The sequence below is a fragment of the Zosterops lateralis genome, assembly GCF_965231275.1.
Source record: "Zosterops lateralis genome assembly, chromosome: 7".
In the NCBI taxonomy this organism is placed as follows: Eukaryota; Metazoa; Chordata; class Aves; order Passeriformes; family Zosteropidae; genus Zosterops; species Zosterops lateralis.
In genome coordinates this window covers 15,815,320-15,843,050 of record NC_139767.1, presented here as the reverse complement: position 1 = coordinate 15,843,050, position 27,731 = coordinate 15,815,320, and the positions used below count along the sequence as shown (strand labels likewise).

General features: G+C 36.6%; 1 protein-coding gene across 4 annotated transcripts in view; it reads left to right on the top strand.

Moving 5' to 3' along the window:
• The window catches only part of OSBPL6 (oxysterol binding protein like 6), a gene marked incomplete at its 5' end in the record, with an annotated part of 46,499 nt that extends 18,981 nt beyond the window's left edge, over positions 1-27,518 (top strand). Inside the window, 18 exons of one of the 4 annotated variants that reach the window (XM_083865829.1) lie at positions 425-557; positions 1,003-1,106; positions 1,955-2,047; positions 6,819-6,893; positions 11,045-11,210; positions 12,169-12,299; positions 14,278-14,385; positions 16,703-16,840; positions 17,724-17,811; positions 18,010-18,263; positions 20,529-20,666; positions 21,010-21,073; positions 21,667-21,745; positions 22,377-22,521; positions 23,628-23,772; positions 24,762-24,888; positions 25,419-25,541; positions 26,477-27,518. In XM_083865829.1, the coding sequence (XP_083721955.1) occupies positions 425-557; positions 1,003-1,106; positions 1,955-2,047; positions 6,819-6,893; positions 11,045-11,210; positions 12,169-12,299; positions 14,278-14,385; positions 16,703-16,840; positions 17,724-17,811; positions 18,010-18,263; positions 20,529-20,666; positions 21,010-21,073; positions 21,667-21,745; positions 22,377-22,521; positions 23,628-23,772; positions 24,762-24,888; positions 25,419-25,541; positions 26,477-26,585 (2,220 nt within the window). In that variant the 3' untranslated portion in view covers positions 26,586-27,518. The remainder of the gene's footprint in view (positions 1-424; positions 558-1,002; positions 1,107-1,954; positions 2,048-6,818; positions 6,894-11,044; positions 11,211-12,168; positions 12,300-14,277; positions 14,386-16,702; positions 16,841-17,723; positions 17,812-18,009; positions 18,264-20,528; positions 20,667-21,009; positions 21,074-21,666; positions 21,746-22,376; positions 22,522-23,627; positions 23,773-24,761; positions 24,889-25,418; positions 25,542-26,476) is intronic. The other 3 variants (XM_083865830.1, XM_083865831.1, XM_083865832.1) reach the window with 3 other exon arrangements.
• Between the last annotated feature and the right edge of the window lie 213 nt (positions 27,519-27,731).

The following is a 27,731-nucleotide window of genomic DNA, read 5'->3' as shown; positions in this document are numbered from 1 at the left end:
GTGGCAACCGATGGCCAGCAAAAAGCTCTGAGGGTGTGCAGCTGAAACCAGCTGAAATGCTGTCTAATTTAGCCCTACTTCATCAAAATATGCTGCTGTAGAGATCTTGCAAAGTATTCACCACCCATACAATTTGCACTAGCCTTTGTCATCAGGTATAAATCTGTCTCTTTGCTGATTATATTTTTGCCCTTAAACAACAGCTTTCCTAACTGGTACTGACCACAATCCACTTGTGAGGTTCTTGGTTTGATTCTTCAACATGCTATTCTGAAAAATCTGTGTCTTTTGGAAGTATGGAGACAAATCACAGATTTCACTGAAAGCACAATGCATTTTTTGGTCTCTATTCTGAAGCTGTATAGTCATTACACTGACAAGGCAATGTAGCCACAGTAAATGTAAGCATTTTATTATGCTTTAGGTGCAACAAAATAACTTCCCCTGGCAGCCTCCTATACCTTGCAGTAACAGCCTTCCTGTCACCTGCACTACTGGTCAGAGTAAAGTAGCAGCCTGGTTGCAGGACTCTGAAGAGATGGACAGATGTGCAGAAGGTTAGACTTTCTTTTCATGCCTTGTTTTTTCAGCAAAACCTCTTGTAGATGTAAGAGAGTCCTGTCAGTAAAATGGTTAAGTTGCATCTTTACGTGAACATGTAGTAGCTCTTCAGGTAATTAGAAACTTTTACCTGGTGATGGGCACTTTGCTCTCTGTGTGTTTTGGGCTGTTGCTTTTAAAATTTATCGTAACAATCTGTGTTATTTTACTGGATATCATTGTTCAAATATGATCACTTTCTGTGGTCCAGAGTTGTTCCTGACTCCTATACAAATAACAAGTGTCCAACATATCTGAAAATAAAACTTTTGCTTGGATGCCTTACTACAAGGGCTTTGGACACTTAACTTTTATAATGCAATTAAGTGCTAACAATGGATGCCATGGCAATAAAAAGTCTGAATTGAAACACCTAATGGATTTTTATTTTGTATCTGTTAGATCTTGCTCATTGTCAGTCTAACCTTGTGGAACTCAGTAAACTTCTTCAAAATTTAGAAATACTACAGAGAACTCAGTCAGCACCAAATTTCACAGACATGCAGGTAAATACGTTTGAATATGAATCATTACACTGAAGTATTTGTTCTTTTTGTTAAGGGAAATATAGAGGTGTTGTCTGTTAACTCAGAATGTTTTTCTGAAATAATAGAATCTTGGATGGAATGCCTATCTTATATGTTTATTTTAATCTTGTGTAACACTGTTTCTGTTACAGGTATAAACAAGTAATTAAGATGTATTTAGTATTTGAGTTGAATAGGACAAATCAAATGATTAAGTAATTTGTGGAACAAAACTGAGCATGGTTACAATAGAACACGTATAAATTGAAGTTGTATTTAAAGAGTTTTTGTTGTGTTGAGTAAGGTAACATTTTAAGTTTTTTAAGGATTGGAGACCCAAAGACCCTCAAAGATGAAGTTGCATGCTCTAGAAAAGGGGACATAGTACAAAGGTCCCAAGTTTTGGACTGTTGCCCAGTTCAGGGTGAGTTTTCCTCTTACCAGAAAGCATGGCAGATCCTAAATCATAAATACTTTCTTTCATTTTAATGAATCTTCTTGTCTGTACAAATATCTGAGTAGTACCACAACAGAAATCCATGAGGATTTCAAGATCATGTCCTGAATATGATGCACCCATTAAAAGAAAGGGTACAAGTAGTTTTGCTAAAGGAGCTAATTGTAATTGTACCCCGTGTTTATAGAAGTGTATGGATAGCTACAGCTGATCACTGCTCCATTTTGGGCCCCAGCCGCAGCGTTCTTCTCCTTTCTTTCTTATTTGTACCTGTCTAATGCTACAATTCTTTACTAACTTGCTGTATTGTCTGTGTTGCTTGTGTCAACTTAATAGCTCTTTGTCGCTTTTAACTGTTTGTGTAATGTAGGCTAACTGTGTAGATATTTCAAAGAAAGACAAGCGGGTCACGAGACGATGGAGAACAAAAAGTGTCAGCAAAGATGCAAAAATTCAACTTCAGGTACTGAATGCACTATGTTTTACTTTTCACTGTGCTTTTAGATTAAATGCTAAGCATGAAATGATATATTAGCTGAAAGTAAGAACTCAATGTGCTGTCTTTCATGTTTCTGATGAAGTAAATTAAATCTCAATTTGTTCTTCAAAACCTAGAGAGGATAGTGAGAAAAGTACTGATTTTATTTTCATTCATGTGAAAACATTGCCATCTAGGGAAAGGAGGGAGATCTGAATATTAGTTAATTAAGGTATTCAAAACTCAATATACACACACCATTTGGGGATACTGCTATTCCATATCAGAGTTGCAAAGAAGGGCAGTTGAACTAGTGACATCAAATTAAAAACAGAATGAAATACTAAACACATCAGTTGTATTTATCAAGACCCATACTTGGAATATTGCCAATTATAAATTCTTTCACAAGCTTTATTTTATGGAAAAGGCTATATGGGAACAAATAAAATAACCAAAAAATAAATAATGTGAAGCAAGAATTCACTCCATCCTTCCCTAGAACTGAAAGCAAAGAAATAAGCATAATATTAATGTATTGCTGCCTTGTGTTTTGTTGGAAGCAGTTGTATGTTCTGAGGTTTGATCCAAAAGCTGATCCTTTTTTATTACTAAGTAACTGATAATGAAGACTATTCAACTGGCTTTGGGAGCTAACAATCAGCACCGTGATGTCTGCTACTGAGTAAATAAATGCCAGTTACTTTTAATCCATTCAAATATTTTGAAATTAGTACAAACTTTGAAAGCTTTTAATGTCCCCAATAGATGCATTAAGAAGTTTTAATTTAAGATCAATAATCTTAGGGAAGGAAGAAGTGATAGTCACATCAGCATTTTCATTGCAGCTCTTGCAGTCAATTTTTCTTTTTACCTATTATACTTTGATAATCACAATTGGTAGAACAATGAAGTATCTGTTGAGATTAAAAAGGTTTATTAACAAAGGAATTTTTGTGATTGATGTCGTGTCCTATTATCTGCAATTGAAGGATCACAGTTTTTCCCTGGTGCTGAATAACACAGGGAAATTAAAATATCAGGAAAATGCATGCAAGTACTTGGTGCTTATGAAGAGTCCGTCATCACTGCATGTTCTTCTTCCATGCCATAGAAACTTCAGAGAAATCCTATCCACAAAAATGATGAAAGCAAGCAGTGTATGATGATTTGTGGTTGTTCACAATGAATAATGAGCTGTTCCTGTGTTACCTGTGCTTTGCCAAAGTAACTCTGGCCTGGGCTTTCGTCACGGGCACCTGACTCAAACTGCTGTTTGTGGTTTGGCAGGAGTGTGCCTCAGTTCCTGAAATTTTCAAACAGGATTGGTTTGCAGGTTCCCCTGAGAGAGTTTGTGTGCATGGCACTGCTCTACATGGGTCTGTCACTTCTGTGTTGATAATAAGCTCTGGCAAAGTTGGGTCAGCATTAATTCCTGCCAAGCTTCATGCTGCAAATATAAAGCTTATTTTGTTACAGGAAAGTATTAAGTTATTGTTGACTGATTTATAAATTATTTTGCAGTGAAACAGGGACAATAAAGTTGTTCTAAATTGTATGGAGGACAAAAAATACTTGATGGATACTCCATTATCTTGACTAGTTTGATAGACTCAGTTTATTCCTCCAAGATCTGTCCTACCTCCTGAGTGCTAGAGCTGTGGTCTGCAGGAAGATGGCCTCACTGACTCACTGTGTTTTTCCTCATTTGCTTAGGTTGCCACTAAAATGTGGATTTCCTCTGATACCTACACGCCCTTTAAGCTAATACCCATATTGTTCTCTTGTTAGACATTCTTTCTACTTCATTGGGCTTCCTTACTGCTCATTTTTTCAAGACTGCTTCAAGTCTTTTTGAACTGTTTATCAGGATATCCCCTACTGGGAATCATTTTGTCTGATTTGTGATCACTGTTTTCATGGTACTTACACATAATTTGCTGTTGAATGGTTGACATTTGGAGCTAATAAGATTTCTGTTGTACGATTACCTTCCTCATACCTCCATACATCTCGTTAGTTTTAGGGGATAATGTTCATATTAACAAACTAACTTTAATCTAGTTTCACTGTTAACTCCATTTGTAATACTTGCACCTTTTTTACCAGAATGAGCAGTTTTTAACAATATCAAAGACGTTCTGACAGTACAGTGTTGAGAGCATCCTTATGGGGGGCATCAAATTGGGAAGCTTTATAGAAAGGTGTGTGTTGTGAGTGATGGGGAACGAGGGTGTGATTTCTGCTGGCTCAGTATCCTCTGTGTGTGAGGCAAGGAGGGAACTCTCCCATTCAGGTTTTGTATTGTACTTGTTACCATTCTTTTGTTAATGAGATAGCTTTTGTTGGATTCCTGCTAACACATTCTTGCAGTATGAATGCTAGGCGTGTAATGTATTTAAAACATACTTTTTCTTGTCAGTAAAGCTGCTTGATTTGTTTCCCAGACATTTATATTTACCACTTAAATATGCCAGTTTGGTGTGCAGTTGACTTTGCTCACACAGCTAATCCCTGTAACTAGAATGGGGGTACTCCCCGAATTAAAACTGAGCATAGCATGTATTTAGACAATTGCAGGTTTGGGTTTTTACTATTGCTAAGTTGTTTAAAATTAACAGCTGAATTTACAGGTCTTGTACTCAAGAGTAATACATGAATTGCTTCTCTTAAAAAAGATAACTTTTATGAGGGAGGTTCATTTTGTTTTTAAAAAGCCTATTTAAAATCTTATGAAAATGGGCTGCAACAACTGGTTAGTTGACCTGTATTAATCCATTTTAGAAATTATACTGTTGTATGAAAACTAAGTTGTGGGTTTTGGGGGGTTTTGTTTGTTTGTTTTTTAAATTTTATTTCCCTTTGGTAAAAGTCTAAGTTATCATTCTCATGACAGCTTCAAAGGAAGAAAAAAACCCCATTACTTCAAAACAATAAAGAGCCAATGATATTTTGGTTTCCCACAAAAGCTCAAAGTTGTAAAGTTCCAAGATTCACAGGGGGAATAGTTTCATAGAGAGCTGTGTATTATAGAGTAATCTGAGAAAATCATCTTGCTTTACTGAGGCTTTCAGCTCAGAACTGAAACCAGACACAGACTAGTTATTACTTTTTCCCTTAAGTAAATATTTCTTTTTCTGGTAACTCAGATTATGACCTCACTTTCTATTGTGTTGAGGAGAGTGTGTGGTTCTGCAAAGCTCAATATTCCCATTTTAATAATGCATACCTGCATTCAAAAGTTTATATATATATATATATATTTGTGCATATCTTTCTCTGTACATAGGTTTGTCCCTATTATTTAAATAAGAATATTTTTCCATACTCTTATTCACAAGACATATTTCTGTAGAGCACAGAGAGCTTTACATTATGCGTATGATCTGTTCTCTGCTTTAACAGAGTTTGTTCTCAGTAATTCAGAGGTTATGCACATGCCATTTTAATGTGCGAATTGTAAAAAATATTGCACCACAAGTCTTTTACTGTGATTATTAGACAACCCTTCCAACCGTCAGTGGCATTGCCACTAATATCAGCCAGAGGGTGAAGTGTTTGGCCATTCTCCACTATAGCAACTCTACTGGGAATGTTACAGAAGCATGACAGTTCCACTAATAATTTAAATACAATATCCTGTTCTTCAGCATGGTGTCCATGTATCCAATCTATACATTGTTATTTGTATGATGATCAGGCTGCTTGCAGAAAAAGTATAAATATATAGATATATAAATCTAAAAATACTGAAGCGGCTATAGGTGAAGATACAGGGGAATAAAAATGTAAAGGAATTGAGAATTGCTTTCTAAAAGCAGAAAGGTGTATTTCCTATTATTCAAAAATCTTAAAATGCCTTCAAAATAACGACATTTTGATTAAAAATTAAATGGAATGACTTTATGACAGGTGTGGAGTTCCTCTGCATTAGACAGTTACTTGCTTGACTTTAATATACTGTGAAAAATTTTCTTAGAAGTAAAATACTTGTAAAATTAAGTAGGATGAAGCCACAAGTTGGACATGCAGAAAAGGAAGCAGTTGTTGAAATACTTAGTTTTTATTTGTGCTGCTTTATCTGAGTTTTTGTCTTGGTTTGGAAGCCGAGCTTTCAGTAACATATGGGAAAAGCAGGTGGAACTCAAAAAAGTGATGTGTGGAGAAAATGAATCAACAGGCTCAAGGATGGATGTGGAAATGCCAGAGCTATGTACAAGAATGCTTCCATAAGAAAACTCACTAGATAACTTACACACTGAAAAGTTTTACCATTGAGACACATGCGTCTTCAGTGACCACAGTTTATGCACTTCCACTATTGCAAAGTGATAAAGTGATCTCTTTCAGAATTCATCTTCTAGATGGTCAAGTGACTCCAGAAGGAGTTTGATTTTTGTTTTATTTTCTGGAATGCTGTAGCATCCTTTCTGTTCTCTTATTCCATTATTGCCTTATGACTGAATGGCAATGCTGGTTTTTTGTTTGTTTTTTTTTTTTTTTTTGGTAGCCTTAGTGAGTGCACTGCAGTCCAACTCATCTGGAGATAATTTTAGTGATGTATCCAGATTTTTGTGTCTCTGTCATGCACAGCTGAAAACACATGATATGTCCTCAACATATATAGGCCATAAGAGTTAACAAACCCACTGAAAGACTCTCCCTTTCCCTTTTCTGATCACCTTTCATCTTCCTGTGTCCATGACCCCTTCCCTTCTCTTTTTCTACTTCCTTCTTCTCTTGCATTCACTGTCAGGAAGGGCCGGCACCGAAGGGGCAGTTCAGCTCAACACGACGCCGGCAGAGACTGGCAGCTGCAGTGGCTACAACAGTGAGTGGATTTAAAAATCAAGGGATAGCTCTAAGGATGGGAAGCTGTGTAACTTGATTGTGTAATAAGCTTATGAAAATGTTTCTTGCACTTTTTGGAGGTGTCCATGGCACCCTCTTTCAGCAGAGTTTCTTAGGAGTGGTCAGGCCTAACATAAATGTATTCCATAAATGTGAGTCTGAGCTTGTTTACATGGTACATGTCCCTCCTCCTTTATGTAAGTGCAAGTGACAGACTCAGGCCCTGCACGCAATAAGTCTTTGACATACTATACAAAACAGAAAAAAAAGTTCAAATTCTGTCAAAAGATGTTGTGACAGTTATACCAAAACAACAGAACTAAGGAGAATTGTTACAAATAACCACGGAATTATAAAAGTTTCTTACATTTTTATAAGTAGTATAAGGTTAGTCTTTTCGTTTGAGGCACTTTCTGTTTATGTTCCATAATCCCAAAAAGTCATATTACTACCTCAGTGTCTGTATGTAGTTTTGCTAATTCTCTAAGTCTTTGTCAGAAAATACGGAGCTATGAAATCAACACCAGGGCTGGGAATTAGTTGTGGGAGTTTGTGAAATTGAATTACCATCAAAAGGATATCTTCAGCTGCTGCTTTATCAAGAAAGTACTCATTAGGGAGGCCCAATATAGACATTTGTACTAATCCATCCAGTTAGATAGGGAAGACTGTGCAGCCAAAGATTGAAGTGAGCTTTACATGCAAATCCTTATCTAGCCCAAGCAGGGAATGTCTTCACCAGGCTGAAATAGTCCAGGGTCTGCTGTTCTAGGCCAAAGCTAAAATCCCCTAGATCTGACGTAGTTTCTGCTTAAGCCTAACTATCTTGAACTCCTGCTACCTGAACCACAAACTCAGTTATTGCTATGCTATTTTAAAACGTATGAGACATATCAGTGTTTCTCCAGCTTTGAAATTAACTCATCTAAATTTATTCCTCTGTAATCTATTGAGGATGAATGTGTGCTCTGTAATTGATTGCTGTTTTGACTCTGTTGGTCTGCCTGCCTAGCACGGAAATCTGCCTGATTCCCAGTTTACAGGGCTGAGCAGTGTTGGTGGGAGGCTCTAACCAGAAGGCTCAGCAGCAGTTAAACAGCTCTGGCAAGGATTGTACACCTTACCTAGCAAGTGCTTAACTAGGCAGTTGCAGCTGGGCTTGGATTGGAAGGCACCAAGAGAACAGGGAATTGCTGAGCTGTTACCTGCAGCTGAAGTGAGGACCTTTTGAGGGAGATCTTGGAGGAGCTGGGGAAAATGCAGTGGGGAGGAAAGCTTAGAGGCACCAAAATGACTCTGCGGCTGTTGCAGTGCTCGTGGCCACGGCCCGTTCTTCCTGGCTGATGCACAAAATGGTTGTTTCTCCCAGACAGTGAGGCTGTGTGCATAGACTGAGGGATACAGAATTATATCAGCTAAATGCACAGGAGAAAGAGGTTTTCCTCACCTTCTGTTCCTACATGAACACGTCATTCTGAAGAAGGTGATGGATGAGTGGGTATAATAACGCCTCTGGTGTAAAGCAGGAAGTTGGGACAAGGTTCATCTGAGGTTATGTCTAGAAGTGTCTCTAGAGAGAAAACTAGAGTGATGGATCAGGAAGCTAAATATTTTTTCAAAAACCTTCAAAACAACAAGAATAAAAAAGCAACCAAAAAGAGAATGGGTAGTAAAGTTAGGTTCAAGTCACCATTAATACAGAGAGGAAGTACATCGGTGAAAGGAAAAAAGGAAAGAAAAGTATACTGGCAGTGTTTCCTGGACTGTTGCCTATGTAAGAGACTCAAAATGACTGTTTAATGTGGTTTTTTTCATATGTTATGGAAAGCAGCTTGGAAAGGTTTCTAAAAAATGCATATGAGGAGAGTTCATGTCAATCAACAGTTCAGTATTTTTGGTTCTTGTATTTAAAGCAGTCAGCAAGGCTACTTGTCTCTGTCATGTGAATGTATATTTCTTGCAAGTAGTGTGACATATTTGTAGAATATGTAAATTCTGTTTCTAGGGCATAATCAAAAATAGTATTTTTTCAATAAACCTCATTGCAGAAAGATTTCTTTTCAGCCTGGCCAGCTGAGATTTGAGGCAGAAATGTTGTATCTAAAGCAGGTCTCTTTAGCTTGATTCATCAGAGAGTGACTGAAGAGCCCCTCTGCATATGTGGGCAGCCTGCCTGCAGCTCTGCCAGTCCATGTGGGTCTGGGGAACCTCTCCCATCACCACAGGCATGTGGAGTTGTGGGGGGCTCTCCCTCCAGCTCTGGCATGGTAGCTGGTGTCAGCTTCCTTCCTTCCTGCCTTCTGGAGGGTTGAGTATGTTCTCCCCTACTCTGTCCTCTGGAGCCACCTGGACCAGTTGAACCTTTGTGATGCTCCCAGTCAGAAAGTTCTGGAAACATACTCTCCCATTTAAGAAGGGGAAAGGTTTTGGAAGAGAAATTTGAAATTTACCTATGTTTAGCCACGGTAGTCCATTAACCTAACGTTGCTTGGCTCTTGACACAGGCAATCTGGTACTTGTAAAGAAGATAAAGGGCTAAATATCCAGTACAAATAGAAGGAATTTTTTCTACATCTGTTAAATAATTCTTCTTGATATGAGGCTAAAATGAGGTCCAGTAAAAAAATACATACTTTGTTGATACAGCTGGAAATCAAAATACATGAGAGTAGGAATAAAACTTATATTTAGGTGCCATAGAGTTATTGTTTAATTTACTGTATGTATCTACAAATTGAGAAAAAACAGAGTGGAAAGCATATTTCACAGAGTATGTTCATGAGTGGAATGATTAATAGATCCAATGGGATTTTGATGGTTTCATTGGAGAATCAGAACCTAAACATAAAATGTGCATTGATGTCAGCTTTTACAGGAAGGAATTGATAAAATCATTCCCTGATCTAATCAAATAAAAAAGTACCAAGTTCAACCACTGATGACAGTATAGAACTCATCTCTTGATAAAAATTCTTAGTAATATGACTTTTTATGTTACATGCTGCGCTTTATCATGCCTTGGAAGAGACATTTTATATTTTGGCCCCAATTTTCATATTTGAATAATTACATTGGGCTGCAGTGTGACAATTCTTGATTTGCACATTTGATCAATCTAATGAAATGAATTAGATTTAATGTACTAAACAGTGCTTGATACATTAAACAGTGTTTAATATTTAAGTAACAAAATACAGTTCTGCATGCCTTTCGGTTGCATTTACAGTTGAAAATGGTGTTCTTGGCCTGATTTTCAAATAAATGTGTGTAAATGGTAACAGTAAAATAGGATACAAAATACTCTCTCACACACATCACTTATATAGCAGTGGTAGCCACACAGTGCATGTAGGTAACTGCTCAGTACATGTATACATAACTTAGAAAGTCTTGCATGTACTTTTTTTTTTATTACTGTATCTGAAAAGTAGAAGAGAAAGAGAAGTGGAAAGATAATAAACTAAATTCTTTGCTCCATCTCACTAAACTGTATCTCTCTGCATTTGTTTATTGTTCATGTATTTTAAATGAAAAATCAAGTGGAGTTTTGATTTTATTTTGTTGTTGTTATTATTTATTTGTTTAGTTAAAAAGAAAACAGAAAGACTGTATGCTTCTTCCCTCTTCATAATTGCCGGTACAATGAGTTTCAACTGAAGATTTATGAATACTTTTGAAAAATTTCAATGATATTTCTGATGATATTATATCCAATTTCTAGATCTGTGGAGGAACTTTCATACTTCAAATGTTGGTATTGCAACAACAGACTCATCTACAATTGCTCTCAAATGTCCAGATATAAAGGAGCATGTCTCATGGTTTAATTTTCCAGTAATCTTCAAAGCAATAGGAAATCATGCATTTTTTGTAAAAGTTAGAATTAAAATACTCCATCATTAGCTGTAGCTATGTATTTAGGCCTTCTTTTTTCTATTTCAGTAAAAAAATTCAAGAGAAGTCTGCCATCAGCTGTGTTGAGATTTAGGAGAGTTAGGAGTTACATGTTCACTCTTGCTGTGTTCTTTACGCTGTGAACTAAGTCTTTTCAGAAGAAATTTGTATTTTGTTTCAACAGTCAAAAGTTTGGTTACACCTTACACAGCATTTCTTCCCTGTTTCTTGCTGTAGGTCCCTTTCAGTGCTACAATGTCACCTGTTCGACTGCATTCATCCAACCCCAACCTTTGTGCAGACATTGAGTTTCAGGCTCCCCCAAGCCATGTGACAGACCCTCTGGAGTGTTCTACTGAGTACATGAAGCTTCAAGAAGAATTCTGCTTGATGGCACAAAAAGGTACCTGGAGATGCCAAAAGCCTTTCCTGTAATGTGCTTCTCTGTTTTTATTGCCCCCAGTTAGCTATGGCCAGGGTTTTAATCTGCATTGGGTTGATACTGTATAAGTTTGGGGGCTTTTTAGCTGTTCAGGTGGCTTACACAAAGGCAACATGTATTATCCTTCTTATATTTTCCATGCATGTCGTAAATGTAGAGATGGGTAAACTCTGAAATTGTTTTCCAAGTCTTCTGAACTGCTTTCTGCTTTATGTAAATAAGTGACTGAATTTGCAAACCTTTTTTTTTCCTCAACAAAATTTCTTCATTATTCCTCCCCAAAGATGATTCAGAATGTAACTGCTACACATAATGCTGTGAATTCGTTTTTGTGCATTGTTTTCTATGTCAATGGAATCAATGGAAAAAGAGCTTATTACACGAGCGTACTTTTGAATTGCAATTTTATTGCCAGTAAGTGAATGGTCCTACAAACCATACTATTAAAATATGATTTTAAAAAGGTTTTCTCATCAGTTTGCTGTATATAAAAAAATGTGAGACTGACGTCTTAAAAAATTCAAAACCTGTTTAAAGAACAAGTAATCCTCTTTATTAGTACAATATTGAGTCTAGCAGAACTGATGTTTCTGCTACTCTGAAAAATACAAATAAAAACCAGAAAGAACATAGCATACAGTGGACGCAGTTTTTCCAAATATGCACCTTTCCATATGTTCAGCACCAAGAGTATGCTGAGATGAGATATGTGTGAATGAACAGTATGCACTTTACAATCACAAGCTGTTTGTACTTAATTTGGCATGGATTACTTGAAGTTCAGGCCCTTGTTTCAAATGTCCATTACTGTGGGATGGAAGTCTCACCCTCTATCTTTGTTGCTGAAGTGTTGTAATAGATGTCAATGTGATTTCTGTAGCCAAGAAAACACCTGTTTTATTTTTTTCTTTTTGCTTAGTGCATTCTCTTTTGAAGTCTGCCTTTAACAGCATAGCTATAGAGAAGGAGAAGCTTAAACAGATTGTTTCAGAGCAGGATCTTACAGGCCACAATGCTCAAATAGCTCACCTCAGACAGTCCCTCTCTCAGGTATGTTCTTGATTTGATTTCAAGCACATCTGTCTTGCCCGATGCACTGTTTCTTTTGTATTTTGGCCATTTCCTGAGGTAAAAGGGGCCAAGAAAAAGCCAAGTTTTCAACCAGAATTATGGCATATTCTGTTATGATGTAGATCTAACCTCAGTGCATGTGGAGGTGAAGAATATAATTTGTGTAAGCATGTATCTGCTACAGTTTTCCAAAGTAAAGGAAAAGGACAAATGTTTTCATACAAATGCTAGATGTCTTTCTTGGAGCTGTTCCAGCACAGGCAAGGAAAAATTCTTGTTTTGTAACTAAGTTTTAAATTTTGACCTTATATCATCGGATTTGTTTTATATGTCCATGTCTCTAAATGCAAAAGGAATCCTGGGTTGCAATATAGTCACGAGTAAATTGAAATTTCAGACATACACCTGTTAACTCTCCAGCATCCCTCCCACTTAAACTAAAGGAAAAAAATAAAATTTGCTTTAATGAGGAAGAAAAAATTAGCAACAATAAGTCCTCATATTGCAAAATAACTAAGTTTTTAAAATTCATTGTCAAGGTAGCATAAAAGCATTTGGTGGATTGGTGTGGAGGACTGCACCTGCAAGAAGTATGAGCAGATTTTTAAAGACAAACCTTTCTGTAGATACAGATGTGTATCATATTATGCAGATTGATCTCTGTGCATTGTGATAAAAAAGGATAAGGGGCAAGAGATAAGGGAACCATTTCTGGTTATTGACACAAACTTATCTAAGACCTGTGGATATTTATTAGCAACTTGTATGAAATATGGAATCATGTATTCTTATTGGTCCTGGCCTCCAACATTAGTTTAAAAGTCCCTGTCACACATCAGTTCACAATCTCAGTGAGTGTAAATGGAAAATTGACTGTGACTGGGTTTGTCCAGTCTTGTGACCAGGTTTGAGCCATTGAAGAGGCTACTGTCAGACTGCTGTTGGTCATTACCTTCCCTCTCTGAGGGATGTCAACTATGACCATGCCCAGACCATTTCAGAACAAAGCAAAATTGGGTAATTTAAACTGTTTAGTGGCAGTTTAAGCTTACCTATTTTCCTTTGGTCTTTCTTTGTTTCAGTACATTCATGCAATCTGTTCCTCAATCTGCACTAGGGGGAGACAGAAGAAGGTTCTTACTCCATTGTAACAATCTTTCTCTACTGAAACAAAGTATCTCTCTGTTCTTCTTTTCTATAATCCTCAGTGGTGGGGATATATTAAGGTTAAGTCAGCCCTGTTCTAGGTATGTAGTGTATTATACTTCAGGCTTTCAGAATCTCACACGCTAGTCTTTCCAAATAGCAGATAATACATGTAGATGCACCTAAATTTATAAGCTAGGTTGGACTTTCAATAGAAGAAAAATCAGCAGATATCACACACCAGTTGTGGTTTGAAATAAGTACAAAGGCAAATCGATAAAATTGATCTGGGTGGGTTGACAATATGCAAATATGTTAGTTTTATGGGAAATTTTTTTTTGCAGCCTCTGAGTGCTGATAACCTTGACTCAGAAGAGGCTGTGTAGTTGTAAACCCAGAACTGCCTCTTTGGGCATTTTGTGGGTTGTTCCCATGTACTGTTCTGCAGTTTCACTCTTTGTTGCTGCATTCACTCCCCATTTCCATAATGTGCATAACCCACCAGTACACCTGCCAAAGAGCTCTCTGAAGAACTAGGGTAGAATGCCAGTGTTACATTGTGGGAGAACATCTATACTCTTGTCTCCTGAAAAGCAGTGAAGGCAAAGTTACCAAAGATTAAATCATGTTAGAGAGGATCTCATAATAGGTATTTCCCTATAAATGAAAGAAAGGAGGTTCTCTGATTTTTTAGGAAATTGCTGGAAAGAAGCTTTTTTTCTTCTTCTTCTTTTTTTTTTTCTTTTTAAATTTATAATTTTTTAATGTTTCCATTTTAATTTTAAATGAAATGTGCAATTTTTATTTTAAGGCTCTCAACCAGAATGCTGAACTAAGGAGTCGCTTGAACAGAATACATTCAGAGTCTGTTATTTGTGATCAGGTTGTCAGTGTAAATATTATCCCTAGTCCTGATGAGGTAAGACTTTGGCCTTTAATGATTTGGAGTTCAAACAAACCTTGCTAATTCTCACTAAATAGCTGAAACACACCTGAAAATTTACTGAATTTTTCAGATTGGCGTATGTTTATTCATAGAAAAAGGTTATATTTCCTTACTTACAATAAAGCTTCAGTGTTTTGTTTTCCATATGTCAGACATGAAAGAACTCAGCTTGGTCTCTTTAGAGAAACAGAGAAGGACTCCAGTTTTGGAATATTAATTGTTGGCTGTGGGAATTAGTGAGGTTTTACTGTATCTGAACGTATCACACAGTAGCTATCCAATTCTGTATCTTAGTTTCTTGCCAAATGAACAATTAATTATTTAATGACCTGATTTTGCAAGTGTGTAAAGGGCCTCACATTTAGAATCTTGAGTGGTACTGTTAAAATCAAAATGTACAGTCCATGAACCAAGCACTGCACTAATATTTTTGCAACTTCTAGTTTTCTTGGTTTGCTTTCCTTAATCAACAGATTAATGAACATTTGATTTAATAACAGTGAGCTTCCCTCATGACAAATCTGAATTTATGGACTATAATATATTATAATTAGTATGGTCACTTTGGCAACCATTCTGCTTGCATTTTACAAAAATGTTTTTGTCATTTCCACTATTTTTTTCCTACGCATATGCCATTTCAACTAACATAGCCTTGTCTTCTAATTGTTTCTTCCAACAAGCAAGAAAGGTAAAATTGTTTTTGTTTATTTGCTTTTTGAAAACATCCAAACAATTTTTCCAAGAATTCAGCATGTTGGAGGCTAGCAACAGAATATAGAAGCGAAGTGGTGCCAAAGCACAGCAATCTGCAGTGAAGTTCTCAGCAATGGCCTTCTCTTCTGTTCTGTATTTTTGTTGGTTAGCTGTTTCTTTTCATTTGTTCATCATTGTCTTCATAGAAATGTGCCTGACTGAAGAAATTTTTCAAAGAAGTTTCCAGATCTCTCATTCACTTATCTTGCTTGTTTTATATATCTCTATAATCTCGCAGCCTGTAGATAATGCCTGTGTGAGGGTCTTTTTCAGGTAGGATGATGTGTATTTTTCCAAGTTCCTCTAGTTTATGTGAAACCTCAAAATTTTGATCACTTCCTGTAAAGATTACAGTAAAATGAACTTCTGTTTTCATTATAACTCATCAAGCATTACAATCCATCTACAATCTTATAAGTCCAAATGAAAAAGGAATGACTTGTTTATGCTTTTTTGGGATGTTTTGTTAGTACATTTTAAGGTAACTGTGTAGAATAATTCTACAGAATTAAGATGTCAACAAAACCATATGCAGGGGTTCTGGAATAAGATTAACGGGGATTGTGTTGCAATCTGAAAAGTTAACCATGTTTAAAAGGGCTTCAGTACTTTCATCTGTATTATCTCCCAGGAGCAACATGCTGTATAAATTAAGGGATTAAGTCCAAGATCTGTTTCCCTCTACAGCAACAGATCCTGTGGTAAAATGGTACTGGGAGAGCATCTTAATTTTTCTTATTGTTGTAGCCTGCAGGGTAGCATTGAAATCTGGTGTTCCACCCATCACTAGCAGGAAGAAAAGGGTATATTTCACTATTTTAGTTTGCTGCATTACTGACATTGTCATAGTACAGTTTTAAATCCTTGACTTTGCTGTTGCATTTCTTTATAATAAACCATAGACAGATCATTCCCTTTCATGGTACTGAGTCAGTGTTAATGGCATATTGCAAATGAGATTTGGAGCGTAAACATAGAATAAAAGCTCATAAAAAAACATATTATAGCTATCCTCCTAAATATTCAAACATTTCAAACATTGTTACTAAACTGGTCCACAAGGTCATTTATTCAGAAAGTAACTTATAACTCTCTGACCTTATAAAGCTTTATAATTAAATTTTAGTTGCATTAAAGCTAGCTCCCAGTGATGTAATTTGTTATTACCAGATGTTATTTAACCTGAAATTCATGATTGGACTTGTCTGACACAATCCAGCTGTTGTCCACAAAATCAGTTCTCTGCATAGAGAACTACATCTTCAGTTTCATGCTACTAAAACTTGATGCTGGGCATCGTTAAAAGTAGATGCTGGGCAGGCCTCAGATGGAGACATGTATCTCACTGTTCAAAATGCACTTTATTTTTTCACCCTCAGTCTTATCTTTTAGGTACACAGAAAGTCCTACTAAAATGCTGCCTTTACTCTCTGTGCTTATATTTGGCATAGAAATCTTATTCAGGTGATTTACCCCTTCTATGCATATTTAATATTAGAAATAACACTTTTACTTTTCTGTGCTTTATTTACAGACGGGTGAACAAATTCATGTCAGTTTGCCACTATCTCAGCAAGTTTCTAATGAAAGCAGACTGTCTATGTCCGAATCTGTTTCAGAGTTCTTTGATGCACAGGAAGTGCTTCTCTCTGCCAGCTCGTCAGAAAACGAGGTAGGCTGTGACAGCATGTGGCAGCTGTGCTGCTGGACAGAGCTAGGTAGTGCTACCACTAGTGAATTTTTATTTTTGTTTAAATAATGCTACTTAGAATATAAAGGTATCAGAATGTATAAAGTGTAGATCAACAAATCTGAGAACACATATAGAGGTGCAGGAGTTCCCTGAAGTATAAGACTGTGTTGAAAGTTGGTTTTGTCAGTAACTTATGTTCAGTACATGTCCTTTCTAGGCTATGGCAGTTCCATCTAAGGATGGCATAGACAGTTACAGTTGACTGTGCAGTCAGTTAAATTTAGATTATCAAATATTCTTTAAAAAAAATCTTCTACAATATATGTATATAAAGTTATTCTCTGTAATGAGAGAAATTGACAAAAAAGTAATATTTCTGGAAAAAAAACAGTAGTGTAAAGCAGTTTTTAAAAATATTCTTAATGCTGATGAGATTCTTGTTTTGCAAAATGATAGATTGATGTTTACGTAATTTGTTTGCTGAAATGTAAGTCACGCTTTGTTGTTTGGTTCATTATAAAAGCACAAATCTGACTATCTCTTCTCACCTCCCATCCCTAGTGCATTATGTTATTGATTTTTTGTTCATGCTTGATCTTACCTGAAGATACCTTTTGCAGATCTAATGTCTGTATTTGGATAATAAGGAATTCAGAAACACGAGGACAACATAGTATTTTTTTGACACTTTTAGTGCATTGACACTATGGACAGATTGAAACATCCAGTTGATTAAGCTAATAGTTCTAGTTGGATAGAGATTATTTTTTTGAATATTTGAGTTTCAATTAACTATTTTTGTCTGTTTTGTCAGTATGTTTTATATGTATTCAAGTTAATGGATATTTTATTTATATTTTAGGGTTCTGATGATGAATCTTATATCAGTGATGTGAGTGACAATATATCTGAGGACAACACCAGTGTTGCAGACAACATTTCTCGGCAAAGTATACTGTGTTTCAAACTTTGGGAAATTACCTTGGTTATGTTCATGTACCAGAATTACTGCATGTCAATACAAGACCAACTCAGCTGAAGACAGTGAAGTTGGGCTTGCTTGTTCTGGCAGTGATTTGGTTGAATGGAGAACTCTGTTTTTCTTAGTCTGGTGCTTCCTTATGACAATATTTTTTTTCCTTTCCCAGTTCTTAATGGTGAGTTAACAGGAGGTGCATTCAGAAATGGACGGAGGACTTGTCTCCCAGCTCCCAGCCCTGACACCAGTAACATCAATCTGTGGAATATTTTGAGAAATAACATTGGCAAAGATCTTTCCAAAGTATCCATGCCAGTTGAGCTAAATGAACCTCTGAATACCTTGCAACATCTTTGTGAAGAGCTGGAATACAGTGAACTCTTGGACAAGGCTGCTGAAACAGATGATCCTTATGAACGCATGGTAATGCATTTAGTGTAGCACTTCTTCTGTCTATCCCTTAGAAAGGGAGCTGTTGAGTGGAGTCTATGCAGGGTCCTCTCTTTCTCCTGGTCACAGGCAACAGACCTCCCTGCTGGGTCAGAAAAGTGTTGTGAACAGTTACAGGTGGTAGGTTTGATCCGAACAGGGCTGCAGGATTTTTCTTGATGTCAAACCAAGTCCTGGAGATGTAACTCATTTATTTAAGATTGATCTCATGCTCTATGACTGTAGATGTAGGCATTGGCAGTTTCTAACTTTGCAGCATCCTTTCCTGGCTTTCAGTGATCAAATTCAGCAATCAAGTCTGTGGCTGCCTTATGATCAATATAGGCGTCAATGAGATGTCCTCCCAAGCAATTTCTAAGAGAGAAGTTTCAAAACAACAGAACAAAGTTTGCCTGGGCAGCCTGACTTCAGTTCCCCTGTGAGTCTGTTTTGGTTTTTTAACTGACAGCCAGCAGCCTGTGCTCAGCTCTCAGGGTGGTTTGATTTGTCATGTCTCCTTTTCCTCAGAAGACGCAGGGAAAGGCTCTAAGGGAAAGTTGGCAGTGTTGTTGGTGAACATATCTGCTGTTCCCCGGTATGGGCTGGCAGCACTGTGGATAACTGAGGGAGAAGAGAGATTGCCTTTGGCTGTTACACAATCATGCACTCAAGTCCCTGAACTGCTATGTTCACAAGGCCTGCAGAAGAGGGAGGAGTCCTAAACACTGAAGAAGTTGAATCTGTCTTGAGAAAGGGAGGTGAATTATTTATCATCACATTCTGTTTTCTTACAAAACTCAGGAGATGATCATAGTGAGTCCTTTCCAACTCAGAGTAATCTGTGATTCTTTCTCTCACAAAGGAGGGGGATTCTGTAAGGAGTGGGAAGGATTGTAATGAGTTAAGCAGACTGATTGCTGCATTTGTTGAAAAGTTTGGAAGTGTTGAAGTAGTAGGGAAAATTCAGAAAGGAAAAACCATGGTGCAACTGAAAGCTCCCTTAGAAGTGTGGGCTCAATCCCCTTCTCTGCTACAGATATCTACTGCGGTACTTTGGAATACAAGCCAAACTTTTAAAACAGCACCCCTAAAAATGCAAACTGCACACTTGAGCTGAGGCATATGAGACTTCTTGGAAAAGAGCTGAATACCCAAAGCTTGTGGCAGCAATACTGTGAATATGTTACTGCTTGTTCACTATTCTCTGAAAGATCAGGACTTTTCTATCTTCAACAAGCATCCAAAAGTAGTGGAAACCCTTTTTTTTCACATTGCTCTCTGTATCACAAGGATAGTAAACTCCTTCATTTCACTGCAGTGTCTTATAGCTAAATTGAAAAGGAAGTTGAAATTCATCTGAAAACAGTTTTTGAAGAATGAAGGTTTTTACTGTTGAAGACAAGCCTGTGAAAACAGTGTTGATTTTGTTGATGCTGCATTTCTGAATACTAGAAAATTAATAGAGAATAGAGCACCCCTTACACAGTGGGAAGAAAACAAAGCATGTAAAAGCTCACATGAGAGCCGTGCTCTCCCTAGCAGGGAGAGAGGGGAACTTGGTTAAGATTTGCTCCAGTGCTGGCATATTGCCAATGAGTGACTCATTTTTATCCCTGTATTGTTTTCCTGAAGTTTTGTTTGGACTTCTGACTGGTTGATGTGGTTTGTTTTTTTTTAACTCTGCAAATGGGACCTGTAACCTAAATAACCATGCATGTCACTTAACTTATTACTCCCAGTCAGGCCTGGCTTAGAGATTCTTAAATTGTGATTGTATGTATAGACAAGGGGGCTGTTAAGGCTGCATGTGTGGAAGATTTGGAGGTAACTCAGTGCTAAGAACATCCTAAGTGAGAGATGTTTATATTTATATTTATATTAAAATAGTTCCTATAGGAAAATGGAATGTGATCTTGTAATTAGAAGTTATTACATAATATTTATTCACAGGAAGAAGGACTAGAGCTGGGTCTGTTTTAGGTCACTAATGGTAAGCCTGGTCAAAGGCAGAAGAACTGTGTCATGTGCAGATTGTCATTTTAAGGGACCTTTGAAAGACTGAATGAGGCCGTGAAGGAAAAGAAATTATATCAACAGAAGAAATAAAGTTTATACTGCTTCTGGCTGGGATGCATGGTTTCACTCTCAGGCATACTGTGTTAATCCAGTTGTCACTGAGCAGAGTTGTGTGGTACCACATAGTAATGGCGCACAGAGGAATGTCTGCCTTTTCTCATGTTCTGATCTGTATTTTTACAGGTTCTCATTGCTGCCTTTGCAGCATCAGGCTATGCCTCTACATACTTTAGGGCAGGAAGCAAGCCATTTAACCCAGTGCTTGGTGAAACTTATGAATGTATTAGAGAAGACAAAGGATTTCGATTTTTCTCAGAGCAGGTAAAGCTTGTTTCTAAATAGACTCTCCTGTTTGGATTTATATTTTTTTGTTCTTCATTTTATAGAATAATCCCATTTTTTCTTTCTACTTAGAATGGTTTGCTTTCTTAGAACTAAATAAATATTGTTAATATGAGTGGACTTCATTAAATCCTAGAAGGAATACATTTTTATAGTAATCACGAGGAACTGTTTTAAGTACAGTGTTTTAAGTACAACCAACTTAAGTTGTATCTGTTTTCATAGCAACATGGGCTATGTAGTATTTTCATATTGCAGTAACAATTGTACTGTCTTAGGAATGAAAATTAAATGTTTTTAACTCAAGCAAACTGTTTTTCAGGTTAGCCACCATCCTCCCATTTCAGCCTGTCACTGTGAATCGAAAAACTTTGTGTTTTGGCAAGGTATACTTTTTAATTCAAAAGCATAACTCCTTTTTCATTGTCAAGTAAAAACTTTGTAAAAGCTGATCTTTGCATTTGGAACTTACTCAGAATTTCTATACTTACTATTTTGAAGTGACATATAAACTGATGATCTGATTTATTTTACTCCAAATTCTCATTAAGAGTGAGCAAACATTACAGCTCCCCCTGTCACTTGCATTGTGTTTATACTCTTCAGTTGAAAAGGTTTTTACTGATGAAATTACTATTTCTTACAAACACTAGCAGTTGTTTTTACAGATGAAAAAATTACTCTTTCTTTTCTTTCACCTACTGGTGTGTGCCTTTAATTTGTGTTGAATGTTTGCACAAGGCATTTGATAATCATGCAGCACAGACACAATTCTTAATTAAACTTACATTTAGTTTTTCTGACCTAATGTAATTTTAAAGTTTGGTTTTTTTCTTTAGTATTTTCACAGCAAATTCGTACTATCTACTGCCCTGTTTTGAATTGGCTAGTCTAGCACAGATGGTCTGGTGCCACAGATCAGTGCAAGGGGGAGACCTTGGTCATTTCAGTTTTTTAAGTATTTCACTATTATATTCAGATATCAGGTGGAAAAACAAATTCTGGGGGAAATCAATGGAAATTCTGCCTGTTGGAACCTTGAATGTGACTCTTCCAAAGTAAGCTATTGTCCTCTCTCCTCTTGTTTTCAGTCTTTGGTGCACTCTAGTCTGTGCTGCCTTGTGAATGGGCTGGGGTAAGCAGACATCACATAGATTGTACTGGTGAGAGTTGGTGCCCAGCTCTGAGCTCTCCTTAGCGTTCAAGTGGAGCTACTGGAACATTTTTGAGCCTGAAGATCCATTTCTGGTTTTGGAGCTCCTGGCTTCCTACTTCCTTCCCTTGATCTCCTTTTTGTATTTATTTTGTTCTATTTGTGATTTAATTACATTTTCTGGTTATAGTCTCAATTCAGCCTGTTGATCTGTGGGTCACTGTACTGCCCCTATAGGAATTGTGGCTAAAGCACTTCATGCTCTGAGGACAATAAATAGGCCATGCAGGGCTTCAGTGATTGATAATGTGTTTATTTGTGGTTTATAGCACCTTTCTGTAGTTCTATGCACTGGAGCTTAGGTGAGTTTCTCTAAGGAGAATTAGTAATGTAACCAGATACAGGACTCTGTCATCTGTGCAGGTGCTTTTGGGCAATATGGTTTGTTTTTACAATAAAGGAGCAATGTTTTACTTTTTTGTCAGTAACGATCATGATGAATAGATGTTACTAACCACTTCTTAATCTGTTCCTAGGTATGGAGATTACTATGTCTGGAACAAAGTCACTACTTGCATACATAATATTCTTAGTGGAAGGAGATGGATAGAGCACTACGGAGAGATAACTATCAGAAACACAAAAAGCAGTGTTTGTATTTGTAAACTCACGTTTGTCAAGGTAATGTATGGATGCTGATGTATATCTTATATTTGTATAACTGCATAATTTAAGGATACATCAAGCTGTTTCTTCACTATTCCTGAAGTCCAATTCTACATTTTATCTTTTATTTCTTTGATCAGTATTATTAAAATGTAAATTGTCAAATGAGAATGTTATGTAAATTAGTATGATTCTATTCCACTGAACATTTAATATCAGTGTGTTCCATTGCTATATAGCTGTGTGCTGTACTGTTGCTGGTGTTTGATTAAAAATGAAATGTCAATTTTTCTTTTTATATTACCACAATGAAAACACAAAGTCACTGTACACTACCATGCCATTTTGCTTCTCCTCCTACTAGAATTTGTCGGTCAATGTTTCGTCTCTTTACATAACGTATATCTGCTTTGGTTCGTAGTATTTTAATATCCAGGCAAGGGCCATATATAAAAATAGATGTTTATATATCTAGGTTACTATCAAGTATTTAACCTAAAACTAAATTTGTCTTCACATTGCAACAAAAAACATTGATACTACTGCAGTGTTAGCAATGGGGTATTAAAATAGATTTGAAATTTTTGTTTTGATGGATAATCTGAGAATGGGCAACTGGCTCTTGGATGAAGGTGTAAGAGCTAAATGTGTCTAAGAAAAGTGAAACAAAAAGAAACAACATGTAATACTGGCTGCCTGTCTTCCCTGCTGTATACAGTAGTGTTCAGTACTCATGTAAGGATTCTCATACAAGTACAGCTATATTCAATACCTCCTCATGTAGGAAGAGGAGTGTTAGCTGTCTCTGACAGCCAAAGTGTCATTTTTGCAGAAGTGTGTGGGATTTGGGTTAATGAGTGACAATGTAGTTCCCAGATGTGCAGATAATTTAAATACTTCTATGTCAAAACCACGTCACAGATTATGCAGTGTTTCTCCTATACTAAATCAGTTAGCATTAGGACCATAAGATTTTTGAATTTTGGTATTCTTAGTTCCAGGTGAGCTGATCCAACACAGAATTTGGACAGTAGGCACCACAGATACATTTGTCATGTGTGTTGGTACAACGAGTTGTTGGAAAAGCAGTGTGAGCTAGTAACTCTTGGTTAAACTTGCAGGTGAACTACTGGAATTCAAATGTAAATGAGGTCCAGGGTGTTGTGATAGATCAAGAAGGGAAGGTGGTTCACCGACTTTTTGGAAAGTGGCATGAAGGCCTCTATTGTGGGGTTGCACCTTCAGCCAAATGCATATGGAGGCCAGGTAAGAAGCTTGTAAAAAACTCTGGAAGGTGTTGTATGTGAAGCTGTTTTAGCCTTCATTTTAAATACACAAAATAATACTAGAGAAATTAAAATCCCTGTCTAGACAAACAACAATTTGCATGCGTTTATAATAATGGTGAATGGAAATGTTCTTATAGGGCATAATGTTTTATATCTCAGTATGACTCCTGGTCAGAAATGCTGGGACCTTGCAGTCAACACAAGAATAAAATTAAGAAAAATACTGGGCATCTGGGCTGGCATGTCTGCCTTCTTACAGAGAGCAGGTCAACTTTTTTGGACTCTACAAATAGGGGTTTATTGAGTTTGTTGTTTTAATGCTTTATTAGCCTAAAGGATTGGTCTTCAGAGGTGGTGAACACCTGGGACTTTCAGGATCTGATTTCAGCTTCCTGCTTGCTTAGAGACCTGAGGTTGAATTAGTCATCCTTTGCATCTGTATCTTTCATACATGCATTATCCAGGAATTACTGTTCTTAGAATTTGGAGTCCTACTTTGTATTTATGGTATTTTGAACCCTACTTTTCACTTTGCTCTCTGCAATGTCTGTTCTGACTCCTTGTAGTAGTGAATCAGTCTGTAAGAGTGTGCTAAGTTCCAAAATGAACTCTAAAGATCATTTAAGGTTAGATTTAAGACAGACATTTGATAAGCCCACTTTCTGGGGTACAGGAAACAGTTTTTAACTTAAAAAATCTTAAAAAACAATTAGTTTTTATTTAAAATAAAAGGAAGGTCATAAAATTTTGAATCTATTAACATGCAATTACAATCTCTGCAGGAGAAGCATTTGATATTAATATTTAGTAAATTTTGTTTCACCTAGAGAATAGCTTTTGATGCTTTTTAACTGTAAGAGTAAAATATGTTAATTATTTTTCTGGTAAAAGTTTGTAAATAAAGGAATCTCTTGCATATTTAGACTAATATCTTAAAAAGCTTTTTTCTTTGTCTTATGTATTCAGGCTCCATGCCAACCAATTATGAACGTTATTATGGCTTCACAAGGTTTGCTATTGAGCTCAATGAATTAGATCCTTTACTGAAAGATCTTCTTCCTGCAACAGATGCACGATTCAGGCCAGATCAAAGGCAAGAATGCTTATTTATATATTTAATATTTGGTAAGCTCAAGGCTGAGTTTGGCTGAGTTTTGCATTTTGAGTGTATCTTCACTGCAGTCTGAATTAAGCTGTGGAAGATTCTGCTAGTAGAGAAAATAGTATTGCACACGAATTTCTGCTTAGCCCAGCTGAGGGAAATAATAAAGTTTCTTGTTGAGCTATAGGGCAACCTTGGGGTAGATTCCTCATGACAAACCAAAAAACAGGCTCTGAAATGCTGTGCACTTCTGCGATGGATAGAAGCAACACTAATTCTCTCCAAATTCTCAGTTTATAGTCCTTCAGTGTTTGTGATATGCTGAAGTTGCTGAACAAAGCGTGTGCCTTAGGCTGTAGGTCAGGTACACATGGCTGGGGAGTCGCATCTCAGGCTGGATCTGAAAGTACAACACTGACAACACACTTGGCTTCTGCTCGTCTTTTGTTACGATTGGTGCTGGAAAATCCCTTGGACTAGACACTGTGTGATTGCTATAGGGCCTGCTGTTATTCCTACAGGCTTCTGGAGGAAGGAAATGTAGAAGCAGCAGCATCTGAGAAACAAAGAATAGAAGAACTCCAGAGAGCTCGGAGGCGGTACATGGAAGAAAATGGCATTGAATATGTACCCAAATTTTTTAAGTGAGTCTATTCATTTGTCTGTTTTCTATCGTGTAACTGGATGAAGTACTACAAGAATTACCACCAATATAGACTAATAATCATGAAAGTGTGGAAAGTTGTGGTTTTAAGAAAGATAATAAGATATCTGATACCTTCTTCTCTGAAGCAATTTTTACACAGTTAAGCTTCATAATTGAATGATCATTTTCTCATAGTGGGCCTCCGCTTCCTACAAGCTGGAACAAGCCTTCCTACTGAAGTGGAATTAGAAGTATAATATTAGGATTTAAGATTTAACTAGGAGCTTTTTTAAAGTCATTGAGTAGACCAATAATACCATGTAACCTGAACAGCAACATCACACATAGATATACCTTTAACGTGTATATATAAATGTATGTGTATTCACTTAAAATGCATTTATTTTTGAATCAAGGTGGCTTTTTATTGGCTGTTTTTTAGTTAAGCATTCTTCTGAAACAAGGAATAGTCATGCCAAGTAGTCTCATGTCTAACATGAGGAATCAAAAGTGAAAAGACTGAATGCTTAATGCAGTTGTAGCGTTATGTAAGCAAAATGCATAGACAAAAAAATAAATGGTTGGAGGCTTGCATTGTGCAAGCTATATCCCCTTCACATAATAATTCCCTTCACATGATCTGAATCTGTAGTGGACAGAGGGGTTTTATGTGGCTCTAAGTTCTGCTTGTACAGATCAAACAAAAGATTTCCAGTCTTGGCTGTTTTCTGTCTTCTGCTTTTGGTATAGGTAGGGGTTAATTTTTGTTTTTAAATTCCTGACTGTTCTTGTGTCCTTTAGAAATATTAAATTTGATTTAATGTTGGGTTAGATCAGAGAAGTGTGGAATTTGATTTTATATTGTGTAAGAGCAATACCTATGGTCAAAACTTTTTTTCTCTTTCTCTCTCTGTTTTTTCTCCCTTTCTACAGAAAAGTTATTGACGCTAATCAAAGGGAAGCCTGGGTTACCAATGAAACCTACTGGGAACTGCGGAAGGATCCCGGCTTTAGTAAAGTAGACATTCCTGTACTCTGGTAAACTGAGAATGTAGAGCTAGTAAACATATCACTCTGAAGAAAAAAAATAACTATGCACAATATGTTTCTTATAGCTAAGCGTGGTTTGTGGGTCTACGGAAAAACCATATCATACTCATTTATATTCATCTTTATAATGGACTTTTGGAAGTGCATTAGACCAGGCCCCTGACCACTTCTGGATCTTTCTAATTTTGCAGCAGTCATCCAAACCAAAAAAAAAAAAAAAAAAAAAAAAAAGAAAAAAAGGAAACAGAAACCTTTTAAAGTTTCATACGATGAAAATTCAGAAATAAAGGAGCAGATGAGTTATCCAAAGTCACTCGGAAGAGGTGGTAAGCGCAAAACTGCAACCGGTGCTTTAAACAGACATTAAGAGTAATAAAATTTAAATTAAAAAAAAAAAAAGAAAGAAAAAGAGAAAAAAAAATCCATTTTGTTTCAACTATTTTTGTTAAAAACTCTTGGGTCACAACACTGTCATTTCTGGCTTCAGGTTAGTCCTTTGATGTTATGTGCTTGGACTGGCCTTTGTCAAAAAGATGCTTTTCTGGAAGCTGTTCCCATTTACATGCCATTGTTCATGCCTTAACAAAATATTAAGATGTACATTAAGTAATTTTAAAATACCTATGCTTAGGCTTGTGTGAAGGGCAGATTTTTAAAGCTCTAGAATTTTATCACAATATAAATACTGGAAGACCTGCATTATTTGAAATCAAAAGAAAACCAAACATCTAACTGTATTTCTGAGGTCTCAGATCTACTGTACATGCTTTAGCTTTGGGATGCTGACTGTATAATCAGACTGAAAAGAAACTGCTAGCTGGTTGATTTTCAATTTTGGTAAATGCACATGTGCTGCTCATCAGAAAGTTCATATTCTAAATGGCTGATGCCGAGATGCAGTCATCACATTTAGTACTGGCTGGACATAGACCTCTCAGTCAATCTCATTTTCCCATAACTGTTTATACAATTAGAAATCCCTGAAGCTTTGCAACAGTGTTAAAAGCACAGAAAGATTTCATGCAAAGGCCTCTGGCTTCTCTCCAGTACCTGGATAGTACTGTAAATGTGACTGTTTTCTGCCACACACACTGTTTATTTTCCTGGCTCTGTTTTTTCCCCATCCACTTATCTAAAT